General features: G+C 46.3%; 4 protein-coding genes across 5 annotated transcripts; 3 read left to right on the top strand and 1 right to left on the bottom strand.

Moving 5' to 3' along the window:
* The first annotated feature begins 652 nt into the window (after positions 1 to 652).
* LOC109504448 (protein abrupt) lies at positions 653 to 2,371 on the top strand. The gene has a single exon (XM_019844386.2). The coding sequence runs from the start codon at positions 1,024 to 1,026 to the stop codon at positions 2,188 to 2,190; it is 1,167 nt and encodes a 388-aa protein (XP_019699945.1). The 5' UTR covers positions 653 to 1,023; the 3' UTR covers positions 2,191 to 2,371.
* Positions 2,372 to 2,554: 183 nt separating this feature from the next.
* On the top strand, positions 2,555 to 4,016 carry LOC105189604 (tetratricopeptide repeat protein 12). The gene is made up of 4 exons (XM_019844387.2): positions 2,555 to 2,950; positions 3,032 to 3,232; positions 3,320 to 3,712; positions 3,843 to 4,016. The coding sequence occupies exons 1-4, from the start codon at positions 2,731 to 2,733 to the stop codon at positions 3,896 to 3,898; spliced, it is 870 nt and encodes a 289-aa protein (XP_019699946.1). The 5' UTR covers positions 2,555 to 2,730; the 3' UTR covers positions 3,899 to 4,016.
* Positions 3,724 to 6,198, bottom strand: LOC105189582 (UPF0415 protein C7orf25 homolog). 2 transcript variants are annotated; one of them, XM_011151803.3, is made up of 4 exons: positions 5,669 to 6,198; positions 4,990 to 5,442; positions 4,225 to 4,752; positions 3,724 to 4,131 (listed from the first exon to the last, which is right to left on the bottom strand). In XM_011151803.3, exons 1-4 carry the CDS (start codon positions 5,816 to 5,818, stop codon positions 4,045 to 4,047), a joined length of 1,218 nt encoding a protein of 405 aa, XP_011150105.1. In that variant the 5' UTR covers positions 5,819 to 6,198; the 3' UTR covers positions 3,724 to 4,044. The 2 variants fall into 2 exon arrangements, with proteins under 2 accessions (XP_011150105.1, XP_011150106.1); XM_011151804.3 differs by having other exon boundaries at positions 3,947 to 4,131; positions 4,225 to 4,749; positions 5,669 to 6,196.
* A 16-nt stretch (positions 6,199 to 6,214) lies between these two features.
* LOC105189581 (zinc finger protein 346) lies at positions 6,215 to 13,172 on the top strand. Its single transcript, XM_011151802.2, has 8 exons — positions 6,215 to 6,473; positions 10,479 to 11,024; positions 11,570 to 11,643; positions 11,883 to 12,035; positions 12,128 to 12,219; positions 12,398 to 12,708; positions 12,785 to 12,853; positions 12,981 to 13,172. The coding sequence occupies exons 1-8, from the start codon at positions 6,434 to 6,436 to the stop codon at positions 13,130 to 13,132; spliced, it is 1,437 nt and encodes a 478-aa protein (XP_011150104.2). The 5' UTR covers positions 6,215 to 6,433; the 3' UTR covers positions 13,133 to 13,172.
* Positions 13,173 to 14,444: the final 1,272 nt, after the last annotated feature.

Here is a 14,444-nt window from a genome sequence, read left to right as displayed (position 1 = left end):
AATTTAGCCGAGACTCAAACTTCTTGGTGTAAGGGTTTGAATTTCAGCTAAGTTTTCTCTTGCTTCGGCACTTTAGACCCGTTATAATTGTTGAGCCCGTCACTTCCTTTAGTTTCAGAGTTTTCGCTACGAGTCGCCACTGACCTTTAAGAGCACGTAATGCGACTCAACGACGTGTCAAGCGTCGTATTTCTCTTTTCCAACAGTGATTCAGAAAATATCTTTTCTTCAAGCAGCACGGCTCAGCGCCTCAGGGTCGAGGATTAACTCTTCCCGTTAATACAAAGTACGTGAAACTGGTCGGACGCTTTTTCAAATTTAACAATTCAACAGCAAGTTAGAAGAGCTCAATTCTGAGCGGTACAACTCAACGACTGAGCAGACGTACCTTTAACTTCCAAGTTAAGCCAGCGGCACACGGTGCTTGTTTTCGTGCTGGATTGCTTGCTGGATGAAAATGCTGCGTTCTGATTGGTACATTTCCGAAGATGGATGGAAATGCACCAATCGGAACGCAGTATTCTCATCCAGCAAGCAATCCCAGCACGAAAACAAGCACCGTGTGCCGCTGGCTTTATACAACTCGACTATCGAACAGAAGTTACTTTTTATCTTGCAAAAATAATCAGTACATAAAACGAGACACCAATTTGATTATTACCGCGTTGGTTTGTCTTTTTATCAACGAGCGGGCACATAACATTAAATATTATCATGAATTACTCACTGGATACTCAATAATTATACAAAAATATGACCGAATGGTGGCATATTTTTACCCGACCTTTACAGGATGCGATCGTCCATTTAAACTCGATATTTCTCTTTACAATCGAACGCACGTTCGCCCGGAGCGGCGAGATTCTTTTTTCAATATAGCCTCCATCCCTGACCGCGCGAACGATGACAGCGGCACGTGTGGCACTGGCACGGCGAGTGTCGTTGTTGGTAACGCCGAGTGAGCGTCGTACTGCGTGTGCTAAAGACAAAAATTCGCGCACAGACTGACTAAAAACCGGCGCGATGAAGGAGGAGACTGTGCTGAGTCTGAAATGGCAGAGTTTCCCATCGCACTTGGCGGTCTCGCTCGACACCTGCTACGAGAAACAGCAATTCGTCGATCTGTCGTTGGTCTGCAAGGACGGCACGATACTCAAGTGTCACAAGATGGTACTGGCCAACTCGAGCACGTTCTTCCGCCGGCTGCTCATGGCCAACGATCATCCGCACCCGATGATTATCCTGCACGACATCGAGGCGGACGATCTCAAGACCATCATCAACTTCATGTACTGCGGCGAGATACAGGTGGTGCAGAGTGAGGTTAGGCGACTACTCAAGCTCGCCGAGATCCTCGAGGTCACTGGGCTGCGGCACATACAGACCTCCGTGTTAGTCGGTGAGGTGAACCACGCGAGTACGAGCGAAACGTCGAGGAAGGCTGCCGCCGCCGCCGCCGCCACGGTATCACGGCTGAAGATAGAGGAGACTAGGAACCTGCCTGGTAGGAGCAACATCGAGTCGCACGAGATAAGTACAAGGTCGCAGACCAAAGCCGCCGCCGCCACTCAAGGAAGACTTGCTCAAGCGCACCCGTCGTCGTCATCGTCGTCGTCGTCGTCGTCGTCGTCGTCGCATCAGCACAAGCTCGCACCCAAGGCTGCTCTCCAAGACAACGCGACGACCAGGAAGAACGAGGAGATCAGCATAAACGCACTGAGTCAACGACTGGAGACCGGCAATTCCGGCATCAGTATTGTAGATATTAACGACTTACCGAGCACCAGCAAAGGACTGCCGCAGTCTTGCCCGCAGAAGCGGAAAGAGCCCACCGATCCCATCATCAGCTGGCCAACCATACTATCCGCGATCTCCAAAGACAAACCGTTACCCCTGAAGAAACTGTGCATCATGGACGAAGTGGAAATCACGGCAGGGAAACCACCGGGGCCGATACAGGACAGTAAACAGAACGAGCCACTGGACAGGAGGAAAGTGAAGAACAGCTCGTCTTATGATCACGGTATGAAATATGCAGTGTACATCAAGGACGAGGTCGATATATTGCCGGACACGGAGGACGACGTCGACATGGACCCCTTGGAGATTGACGAGATCGACAACGACAATGCGGAAGGCGGCAAAGCGTCCGCGCAAATGTTCCATTACTCTCGACGCTCCACCAGGTAGAACATTCGTCCTCGCGCCAACTGTCTTTCTTCTGTAAGAAGTCCGAGTGCTCAAGATCTATAGTGACTATGGGAATGTATCGTGCACAAGACGCCCATAAAACGCTTTTGTGAATTTTATGTATTTCAATATTTATACATATACGGAGAAAGAAAGGGAGAGAGGGAGAGAGAGAGAGAGAGAGGGGGAGAGAGAGAGAGAGAGAGACACACATCAGGCAAGACTTCCTTTGATCGCAAGGTTTCTATGAGAGACAAAACTTTATTATAAGATATGATGTTTCATCATACATTCATATTGCATTTATAATAAAGTAAGGTCATGTGTTTTTCTTCTTCTTCTTCGGATTATAGTAAATGACAAATTTATTCTTTAATATCCGTAGGTTAGGATTATGTAAAATATATATCTACTTAAGCTCTCGCGTGTATTAGTACATATGTGTATAAATATCTACGTACACATGTATATGTATACACACACACACAATATGGATATATATAACATAGTAACCCTTAGCAACTCGACTGTTGTGTTCCTATGGAGGCAAATTGTTTGATACTCTTCTCTGTACAGTGTTTGCAAAAAGGTTTTTACAATTGTTTATACGGTTATTTTCCATACGAAATGAGTATGAAAATGAATAAAGTAAGCTGTGATAAAGTAGAATGCGTGGATGGTACTGTCAAGAATTTAAATCCCGATAAGAACGTGACGGAGGAAGAGTTTCAGAATTTTATGCATCGCGTTACCGAAGTGGGTGAGTATGTTAATCGTCCGGTCGAACGATAACGGTTTAAACTTACCAATGAATCTTCTCGCTTTTTCCCTTCCCACCAAGAAAGCATCGTGAAGAAATTGGCGTCTCACGATCCGAAGGAACAAGAATGCGGCAGGATATTAGCCGATGAGATTTTAGAGAAAAATGTTCAAGGGGAAATTCACGAGGACGAGACTGAGGTGAGAATTAAAGCCAACAGATCAGTGATTAATAAGTATTCCAAGGAAGATAGCTCTAACGATCCAAACAAGATATCGCGAGGTGAGTTGTTTACTTGTCCATTACAATACTATCGTCAAACTATACATGAATAAATCCGTTATAAATCCTTCTGATTTGTGTAAACAGAAATGTTCATGAAGAGCGTAGAGGACGACGCTAGGAAGCGGGCTGAAGATCGCCGAGTCAGGAACGAACGAGCAGAGACGCTGAAGAGAATCGCCAACGGCGCGTTCAAGCAGGATGATTACGAGAAGGCGGTGACATATTACAGCAAAGCGTTGGAACAACGCAAGGATTCCTCCGTGATATGGAATAACCGGGCGTTGTCGTACATGCACCTCGGCTTATTCCAGAAGGCATTGCACGACTGCGAGTGGGCCTTGAAAGTGAACGATTCGAATCTGAAGGCTCTCCTCAATAGCGCCAAGTGTCATATGTATCTCGGAGACAGCAACAAGTACCGAGAATATATACAGATTGCCAAGCAGAGGAATCCTCACTTTCACAAGTTTATCGAAGGTATCGTTGAATACAATTCCAACGTTCTTACGTCAATTATGTATGTATGTACACACACGCACACACACACACACATACGTATCATGTATTTATGTATGTATATACACAATCGGTTGCTCATATTTTACAGAATTCGAAGAGAGTACAACGGAATCTTTCAACAAGTTCAATGGTAACGAAGTATGACAGACCCTTTGTTAAAGGAACAATCATGTACAATCATCTTTTGGAGATGTCGGACAATGTAATAAATTAGTGATACAAATATGCTTATTATTTTGTACGGCAGTATGTTTTCTTCGCAATAGGCTAGACTTGGATCTAGAGTAATATCAAGATGGTTGCACGCTCGTCGCGTAACCTTCTTTAATTTCCGACAATGATCTTGGCTCGTGTAAAAAGACTGTACATTCGATTCCCTGAAAGAAGGCCCATAATCACATTCATAATAATAATGCTTATTATTGCGAAATTGAGAGGCGATATTACGTGATTATGATCGAAATTCTTACCTGCATACGTGCTGCTCTCACGAATCCTTCATTGGCGGAGACTGTGATGCTCTTCATATTCTCGCCGGTCGCGAACACTATTCGCGATCGATCCTTAATTTTACCGCCCAGACGTAATTTCTCCATGACTCGTCCGGTGGGCATATCATCGACGATTCGAATTTTCTTCAGCAACTCGTGCGCCCGCTGCGTCTCCTGTGGACCACCGATAACGTCGATGATGCTCATAAAGTTGTCGTACGCTGTGCGACACGCGATGAGTTCCTTGTCGCGAAACAGATTGTCCAAGATCGGTTTTATAGGACGTTTATTCTCCATCTCTGCCTGCTGCGTAAGCAACGGTTCCCGATAAGCGTAATTACTATGTCCATTGGCCATGTTGGTCACGTAAGCCAACAATGTCGATACATCCAAATTCAGGAGCTTGATCTCGGTGAAAAGCGCGGACGTGTTCAACGATTGCAGATCCACATCTTTCTTAGAGTCATTGGTAAATTCTTTGGGGAAATCCAGCTCGTGTTCTACCTCCAAAGAAAAGAAAAAGATACAATATAAGCGTCACATGTGACATAATCTTTAACACAATGCGATACATATAAGCCATAAATGTCTACACGGATGCAATATATCCCTTCTAAGCAAATATATAAATGTTTCTGGTAATATTTACATATTTGCCTAGAGGCTTATTAACCTGCGGCTATCTAAGAAACTATCGATGATACCATAGTTTTTCACATATTTCAGAGCATCCTAAATATTTACCAGATGTTTTTCATATTGATGGTACACATTGTCAGAGCCAGTTTCTATCCTCTCTCCTTCAACAATAACACCCATTTGCTCCAGACGCGATGCCAAAGGCGTCTCTATGCCACAAGCAAAATGGAATATGACATCTGGCGGTTTGTAGTGATGCAGATGACATTTGCTGCACATCAAATAGGAATTGGCCTGATCCAGGACAGATTTCTGTCCGTACTCTCCTTTGCCAAGTGATATCAGAGTCAAGGCTTTGGCATTTCTGGCTATAACTTTCACCCAAGAAGCACCATTGTTACACACTATGTCCACTTCCAGACGTGATTCCTGATATTTGAAGGGCTTTATCACATTGGTAGGGTTCTTTGCACAAGACAGTCGAGCTACCACAGCATTGAGATGAATCAGATTTGTGCTCTGCAGATGTTCCTTCTTCACAGTCTCCGTACATTGTACCTATAGAAAATAATAAAATAAAAATTGTCAATGTAACAACATGCAAAGTCAATTCTATCACACCACTGACAATACAAAGGAGGCATAAGATATATTAATAAAAAGTAAAAGAAAAAAAAAAATAGTACACGTAAAATGGACAAGAATAAACAAATTTGGCGGCTACATACACGAGAATGTTAACCGGTCCCGACGTAAGAAGCACGCGGAATCGCACGTGTCTCACCTTTTCCAGAAACTTGATCTCCTGCTGGATTTTCCGTATCAGCTTATCCACGCCGTCGATCTTGTTCATAAGCCTGAGTCGCTCGACCATGCCGTGGCCGTCGGCAATTTTCTCACGCAGACATCCCAGCAATTCGCTCTTGCTATCCATCGCGGCGAATAATCGCGAGTCGCGGCTCGACGTGCTGGCAGCGAGCGAAAACGCGCCTTCCCTACCGCCGCCCGCGATAATTCCGCGCGGTAGACACGTTTGCCGAGAGTAGTGTTGTGCGCGGCCATCTTGCGTCACAAGCTCGATTTCGCGTAATGTCGTCGCTTAGGCTGTGCGAAATCCACTTCAATTAACCTAACTCACTCACTTTCCGTTCGCGCTATTCCGTCGTCGTTGGTGACAGGTGACAGTTGTCGTCGATGTCGACGCGCAAGTCGACATGTAACATTACGCGCCGAAGTTACGCACGTAGATCTGGAGGAGAAACGACCGCCGACGCCGACGTCGACGCTGACGCTGACGCTGACGCCGACGACGACGCCGACGACGCCGACGACGCCGACGACGCCGACGACGACGACGACGACGACGAACGTGGTTCCGAAAGCAGTCTCGCGCAAGTTAACGAGAACGGGGAACATCGCGGTGTGCGCGCGAGATCATCGTACGCGCCGTCGTGCCGTCGTTGTTGCCACGTTGCGTATCGAGCTGTTCGAGCTTGACGTCGAGCGCCGACGGAGATAAATATCACGGGACGCCTCGCATCGCGGCAAAATGTCCAGCGTCAAGGTCATAGAGAATCCAGAAGTGCCGGGTGAGTAGTCGCAGCATCCTCCGAGGGGAATCCTCCGTTTATTACCGCGACTCTGTTGCTTCGGCTCGGTCGCGTTTCACGATATAGCGCGTTCAATATCGACGAGAAAGCATGGCTTCGCGCGGTCGTGATAGTCGACTTCGCGCGACACGAAATTCATACGCCCCGAGCCTCGCATCTCTTCTCTCACGCATCATGTCGCCGTGCGTGAGATTCAATCGCGGCGATCGACGCTCCGCGGACGCTTCCGTTGCTGCGAGCCGCCGGACGAGGCGATTGACGCGATTGATGTTTGGATTGACGAGCGAATTACGAGCATGGTGGAAACATGCACGAGCGCAGCGCGATGGGCAGCCGTGCGTGCAATGTTGTTGTGCTTGCACGAGGCTGAGTCCGCTCAACTCGAGCATTCGTCCCGGTCAGATTTTCGCGGATTATTCGCCCGCGCCCGCGAGATATTAAAGCCCTGTCTCGCGAGCCCTGTTGATATCCTGAGGAGCGGACAACAGCAATCGATACATCGGGGAGCGGACTTTTGTAAAAATGGAAATATCCACGCGGGACGCCAGCTTGATTAGCGCTCAAGTCTCAAGGTCGCGGTCGTATTTAAATAGTATCTAACGGATATACGGAGAGAGAAACTCGCTCTCTGTGTGTGTGTGTGTGTGTGTGTGTCAGTCAGTCGCAAGCTCTCTAAATAAGTAAAATGGAGTCAATCGAGTCTCTGCAATTCACAATGCGCATTTTTGCAAATTGCATTTTTCCTCTTAACCCTTCAACGCCTACTGGTAACTATAGTTACCAGAAACGCATTTAAGAATTCATAACTTTTAGTCCACAAAGGAGATATTTTCGTTTTATTTGCACCATTGTAAAGGTGAATTCTTCTTCTGAAAAATGGTATATAGACTGTATGTAGATTCGGTTTAGTCTGCTTTTAGCTCAGTTTTAACGATAACACGGGGCGGCCAGTGTTCACTTTGACAACAAGAAACTGAAGATGACCGAAGACATCACAGGAAGTGTTACAACAAGCATATGCCTGTTGAGGAAAGCAGTAAAAGACATTGTTAATTGTGCAGCTCGAAAGGGAAGCGAAGCAGGACAAAAATAATTTGCAAAACCTGTAAAATTCCGCTCTGCATCTCTCGATGCTTTATGCAGTTCCATTCCGGGTAAATAAAGATCAAGTTCTGAATATGAGTTTTATGTTTCGAGGAATTTTTCTAACTATTAGATATGATATAAAATTATTAAAACTAGAAAAAAAAATTTAACCGATCAGGCGTATCTTTCGCTTCTGCGAGTAGTTTCTGCTTGGAAATGTAGTTTTTCGTAGATATAAAATTCTGATATTTTTTTCGGGTTATCACTACTTATAGTCTCAGTTCAAGAAAACTCAAATTTTATTCTCAAAACACTTGTAAAACAGTCGGGCGTTAAAGGGTTAAAGAAATCAGGCTTAAAGGCAGCACAAGTTCCAAGGGAAAACAGAAAAAAGAAAAACACGCACTTTTAGCATTTTTCAATCGTCTTTTGCGTAGGTTTGCGTTGTCTCAGGCATCATTTATCGATCGATGCGCGAATAAACGAGCAACTTGGATCTCGAAATTGGACGTATTTACTTCCAAACGAAATAAATACGTGCGAATAAATAAAACCCGTCCTTTCGTCCGCAGTTCGAATCTGCACGTACGAGCCGAGTCGACGAGATGTGTACACCTCGATTCGCTCGTTCGATCGCGTAGATGTTGTTTCGCGAGTAATATCAAAGGCAGCTTGCGAACCGACTAGAGCGGAAGCGCCTGAATAAATAACGTCGACGTGCGGCGTCTAGACGGCGCACAGTGTTGCAAAAATCGCTAAACGTGGCGCTAAAATAGGAAAAAATAAAAAGTGAAATTTTCGGTTCCCGTTTTCAATATGTATTTTCTAAAAGGTCCAAATTAATAAGTTGTAATCCAATTGTATCACGAAGATAAGTGAATTCAAATCTACACGTGATGCGAAGTAAAGAATAGCTGGCTGTTATAACCCTCCAAATGGTATAACTGATTTTGCGTTGAAATAATTTTTTATCATGAAAATGATGTTGCCTGTCTAATATCTCATCTGTATAGTTTCATCTGCAATAAAGAGTATATTAGAAAGTTATAAGTATATCCAATAAAAGTTAGATTTACAGGAAAAATTGCATCATTTCGCATCATGTTGTACCTTTGTGAAAACAAAGATAAAATATCTATTAATCCTTACGCAAAGGTAGAAAGAGCGACATCCAGCGCTTACAAAAATACAATAAATTTTATGAGCAGAGTTCAACATTCAGTGCGCTTTCTTACGGTCAGGCGTTGTCTACTGCAGGTAATATTGTTCAACACAAAAATTATATCCTCTATCAAAATTCTTCATTCTAGTTAATTTTGCTAATGTAATTACAAATATAATAATTAACGATAATGTTTAAGCTCTAATTAAATAATATAGTAAACAATAGTAAAAATAAAGACTGTAGAGATATGAGAGAGTATCGTACAAGAACAAACTCGAGAATTGCGACGAATGAAGATTAATTTATTTAAAAGACTTCTTCTTTCCTCAGATTCCATCATTTCTCTTTAAAAAGCTCAAGCTCTTTAAAAAGAGCTTCAAATAGAAAAGCCGATCCCTTCCCTAAAGAAGTTATTGAATTGCTCGCAAATCCAATTGTAGCAAATGCAGTTTCGGACGTTGAATAGTTACATAAAATATTTTGTTTAGTTAGTAGTTATATGAAATGAAAAGCAGAAGATAAAAACTAAAAAAGAAAAAGAAATAAGAAACAAAAAATGAAAAAGAAACAAAAAAAAATAAAAAGACAAAAAAATTTTTTTAAATAAAAACAAAAATAAAAAGTAAAATAATAAAATCAGAGAACATGTTATTTCAATGATAAAGTACCAGTATTTACAATATAGTATGCTTCGACTGTAGTATCACAGCGACAATATGATTTATGGCCACTATTTGGAGGTTTGGAGGCAACACTGTGCGGCGTAGACATGTGATAAGCTGAACGTGACGCCGTCTCCGGGCGCGAAAGACGGATGCAAGGTCGCCGGATGTCGCAGCTTTACGAAATGGCCTGTCGCCGATCGCAGTAGGCTTCGTATCGTTCGGATCGACCGCTATGCGACAGGCATTAATATTTATTAATAACTACGCGCGTGTAAATTGCGACAACGGGTGACGACAGGCTTGCTCGACGTCTCTATCGCGTTTGTCTATCATTTATTTACGTACGCATCGCGTACGCATTAGAACGCGACGCGAAAACTCCCAAGGCTCGATCGTTATCGCGCGAATCGTAAATCTCCCCAGCGCTGCGAAGCTTCTGCGCGCTGAATACTTGCACACTGATAAACATGACACACTGTTGCAGGATTGTTGCTTTAGTAATACTCGCGGTCTCCGACTCGTGACCCGAGGGAGAGCGAAGATCGACAAAAAAGAACGGCAAAGACTGGACAGAGGGAAAACAGACCATCATTGGCAGTGTCCGTTCGTTGTATTTCAGTTGTTTAGGCCGTGCGAAAATGCGGCCCCGAGTGACCAAGAGTAAATACAAGCGTTGGGAGCAGACGCACGACACAATGGACGTAAATGGACGATGATGCAGTGCGTCCCATTCACGTGTTTCACCATGACGCAAAATAAGGGAGACGCGCGGTTACCCTTGCGCACACCAAATGCTAAATGCCTGTCTCTGACCGAGAGGAATTTCCATTTAATGACCCGACCGTGACTAAAAGACACCGTCCGAAGTAACAAAATCAGCCAGGCCATTGTGTCCCCGTGTGTTCTGCCAGGGCTCATGACTCGCTCTTAGAAAACGGTCTCCCGTCTTTGCCGGCAGCGACCGGTAATACGATTCTGCCCATACTCAGAAGAACGACCTGATTTTGCCTAACGACCGGCTCGTTCACCTACAGAGAATCTGAATTTTTTATTATCAATTTCTCACAGGACTCGAATGCTTCCTGCCGCCGCCGCCGCCGCCGCCACCGCCGCCACCGCCGCCACCGCCGCCGCCGCCGCCTCCGCCGCCGTCGTCGTCGTTGAACAAATTATCGGGCAATAATGTGTCCGCAACAACGAAGCAGCAGCAGCAACAGCAGCAGCAGCAGCAGCAGCAGCAGCAGCAGCAGCAGCAGCAGCAACGATCGGCGGCAATGAGCAACAACGCGATGACCACGGGGACGGGGGTGCCGCCATCCGCGCCGGACGGCGCGATGCCGCCGAATCTCAGCGGCACCACGTACCCTAGTGTACCCGTGCCAACCCCCTATATCTCTGCGTTTCCAGCGGTACAACCGCAAACCCCCGGCCAGCCGGCAGCTACCCCCTGGTGGATGCCCACCGACAGCGACACATCCGACATGTACACTCAGTGGTATGACTCGACGTACAAGGGTGCTACCGCGATACCACCCGCTACGCAGGCCATGGCGAAGAGTAAGAACAAATATTACAAACGCAAGAACGAATTTATCGACCCCGCGCAGGATGCAGGTAATTGGGGCTTTGAGCAGACTTGTTGCCTGCTGCGAGTCGGCAAACTTTGAGGCGGCAATCATGTATCTTCGTCCCGGGCCCGGGTACACACGGAAGATTAAAGAAGAACAGCCTAATATCTCGTAGTTCTCGGAGTTCCCTTTTCACGTCCTGACCTCTGTCCCTCTGATGTGCGCCGGACGGCTTTATATTTGTTGAACGGTTGTCCCGTGGAATGTTTTACATACATTCGTACCTGTGCTTTTTAACACGACACAATGCCGGGAGCTCATTGTCGTCTCATTTGGGAGATCGATGTATTATTTTCTGCTCCACCTCGGGCCTGGAAGGAATATAATGGCGGCCGAACGCTTTACACGGCGGATTATAATAAGAGAAGCGAGATTTATGACGGGGAAAGTGTCTGTTTTAAAATCGTAGCGAATGCGAAACTGAGTAAACGTTGTGTAGGATCTTGTTGGATCTGAAGCGACGCTCGTGTAAAAAGGACTTAGCAGCGTACTTAGTGAAGCGTACGTTTAATCTCTGTTTTTCTTTCGCAGAGAAAGTGGCGAGCGCTCAGAGGGAGTTGTCGACACTGATGAAACCACTAAAGTGTGACCTGTGCAATGCAGTCGTAAGGCCCGGCTAATTTTATTCAGCGAATCAGCGAGTTTCACGCAGCTTCCGAGAATGAAAGATTAAGAGAGATCGCCAGATCAAGACTAGATCAAGATCGACAATCTCTATTCTCCGCGAGCAAAGAGCACAACGCTTTGTATTGATTCCAACACGGAGGGGGGGGGGGGCCGCGGGGGCGGATAACGAGCACGTCGATAACGAGATGTCTTGACTTTGCGAATTTTCGTGTTTCAGATGAATTCGACGTTACAAGCGAAATTACACTATGACGGTAAGCCGCATCAGAAGAAGGTGTCGATGTTCCTCAATCAGAGCGTTAAAAAGCAAAAGACAGAGGACGGCCAAGTGAGCAGCACGACCAATAACGACTGGCAAAACTACTGTGATGTAAGGGACATTATCAGACGTCTTGCTTCCGCGGTTTGCTCGTATATTTATACAGAAACTTACTAATGTACCTCGCGTACGATCCACATTAGATATGCAAAACGTGGTTCACGTCGCAGACAGACGCTACGCAACACTACGCAGGCAAAAAGCACATTAGAGCGGCGAATGGTGGACCCCGCAGGTACGAATCTGTGGTCCCGCGTCTCGCGTCTTAATAATCGCATCATACATATGATGATGTATCGCTTAAATTCACCTTCGCGGAATTCGCGGCGGTAGGACGCGTCCACAAAGATTCGACATATTACAATGTGATGATCAGAAAGGGGGAAAAAGCCGACGCTCTCTTGCTTCCGCAGGCCATCGAAGAAACCGCCATCGCAGAATCAGTACAATCAGGTCGACTCGACCGGACGCTTCGGGATAGGAATGGCTTTCCAGACGGACGCGCAGACCGCGCCGACGGTGACACCGGTGATACCGGACGTCACCGCGCCGGTGCAAAATGCGGTCGCGCCTACCATGTACGCGTCGTCGCCATATTCCACGCTGTTGCGTTGCGACTTGTGCGGAGTCTCAGCTAATCGGCAGGATCAACTGGAAACGCACAAGCGCGGAGCCCGACATTTGAGAATGCTGCGGCTTAATGGACTTCCTGTGCCTGAATCTGGTAATGATCCAAAGTGCTGAATACGCCTCCCTTCCTCCCTTCTGGCCGCCAATCATCTCGTTCCGTTCTGTTTCAGCCGCTGAAAACGAGAACACGACCAGCGCCGTTGAACCCATAGATTATTCAATTTATCGGACTCCATCGGGTAAGAAGGGATCGGGTTGCCGAGAAGTGTGGAAATTTAGAGAAATAAAAAAACAGATACCTTCTCTTCTGCATAATTTCGCAAGGCAACGCAACAACGATCGTTTTTTCTGCTTTGTTTGTTGCAGGGCAGTATTATTGCGCACCGTGCAACCTGTCGTTGAACTCGGAGACCACGTTCGCTCAGCACGTCGAGAGCAAGAAACACAAAAATCAGTCCAATCCGAAGTTACCAAATGCCGTGGTAGTCGCGAAGAAAGCCAGATTCAAGAAAAAATAAAACCGCGACTGCGCCATTACGCTTTGTGCAACGACACGGATTCCGGCTGTTTTTTTCTTTTTCTTTTTCTTTTTCTTTTTTTCTTTTGTGCTTTTCCGTTTCTGTCCGTCCTTTTCATTGTTCGTTCATGACCTTGCGTTCGTCTGTGATCACAGTGGAGGCGCGAATGTACGGCGGAATGAGAGCTCGCGACGTGATCGTCGCGCGTTTGCGTCAAGTGTAATAAATCCTGTTACAATCCGAGTTACAGTTTGGGTGAGTCTCGAGACTCGTAGCCGCGCTTTTCGCGCGCGTGTGCGCCCTCTTTTGGAACTTTTTTTCCGATGCGTCGACAATTTCATCAGACCGCAAGCAAACCGTAAATCGCAGACTAACGCGAAGATGGATCACGAAGCGTCGCACGACTGATGAGAAACATAAGCACGTTAGCGCACGCGGCGGAATTTATATTAAATGCCGATTAACTCTAGATTAAATTCGCGGCAAGTCGAGCGATCATCCAGACGACGGCTCTAGCTCGTTAAAGCGCGTCTCGGCGGTATCGCGACTAATCAGCGACATTTATTCAATTACTCGAGGTCATTAACTCGAGCCGGCGAGCTCGTGAGAGGGAGAGGAGAGAGAGAGAGAGAGAGAGAGAGAGAGAGAGAGAGAGAGAGAGAGAGAGAGAGAGAGAGATTCGCGAAATCCCGGTGCGCGAGTCACGTAGTGCCGCCGCGACTGCGTGAAATTTATGCGTCGTTTGGCTCGCTCGACCTTCCGCCGCGGTTTATGGTCGAACGAACGAACGAACGAAGGAATGAGCCGCGTCGAGGGCCCTCCCCTATTAATTATCGTCGTAAGACACGTATGACCGGTCAACGTTTTCTACCGTCTTTCCTCTTTTTACCGTCACCTGTCGTGGTTGCGACTCGAATATATCTCCCGTGCGAGCGAATAAAAATACTTGCGTAAAGCGTGAATCAACGACGAACGTAGCCGTCGAGAGACGGTAGCAATAGCAGCGGCAACGTTTATGACATCCAAAAATGGCAGGAAGAAACGGACGCGCTCGTCCTTCGAAGTCGGACAGTGGCAGGAGAGGAACGGCCAGACGCGAATTTAGACGGATCGTCGATCATTCGCTCGATAGGATCGCCGAAATTGCGCGCGACCTCGGTGAGCCTCGGAGGAAACAAGAGAAGAGAAAAGGACGTTGAGAAAACGTGAAGTTGGCAGTGAATTATCGAAGAAACTTCCTCTCCTTTCTTCAAGAATCCTGACGCTTTCTTTGGAATCGCTTGCGACGCACCGTAGCACCTTCCGAGCGACT

This window comes from Harpegnathos saltator, unplaced genomic scaffold, assembly GCF_003227715.2.
Source record: "Harpegnathos saltator strain DR-91 unplaced genomic scaffold, Hsal_v8.6 scaffold174, whole genome shotgun sequence".
Taxonomy (NCBI): Eukaryota; Metazoa; Arthropoda; class Insecta; order Hymenoptera; family Formicidae; genus Harpegnathos; species Harpegnathos saltator.
Note: the sequence above shows the minus strand (reverse complement) of the source record. Positions and strands in the feature narration are given on the sequence as shown.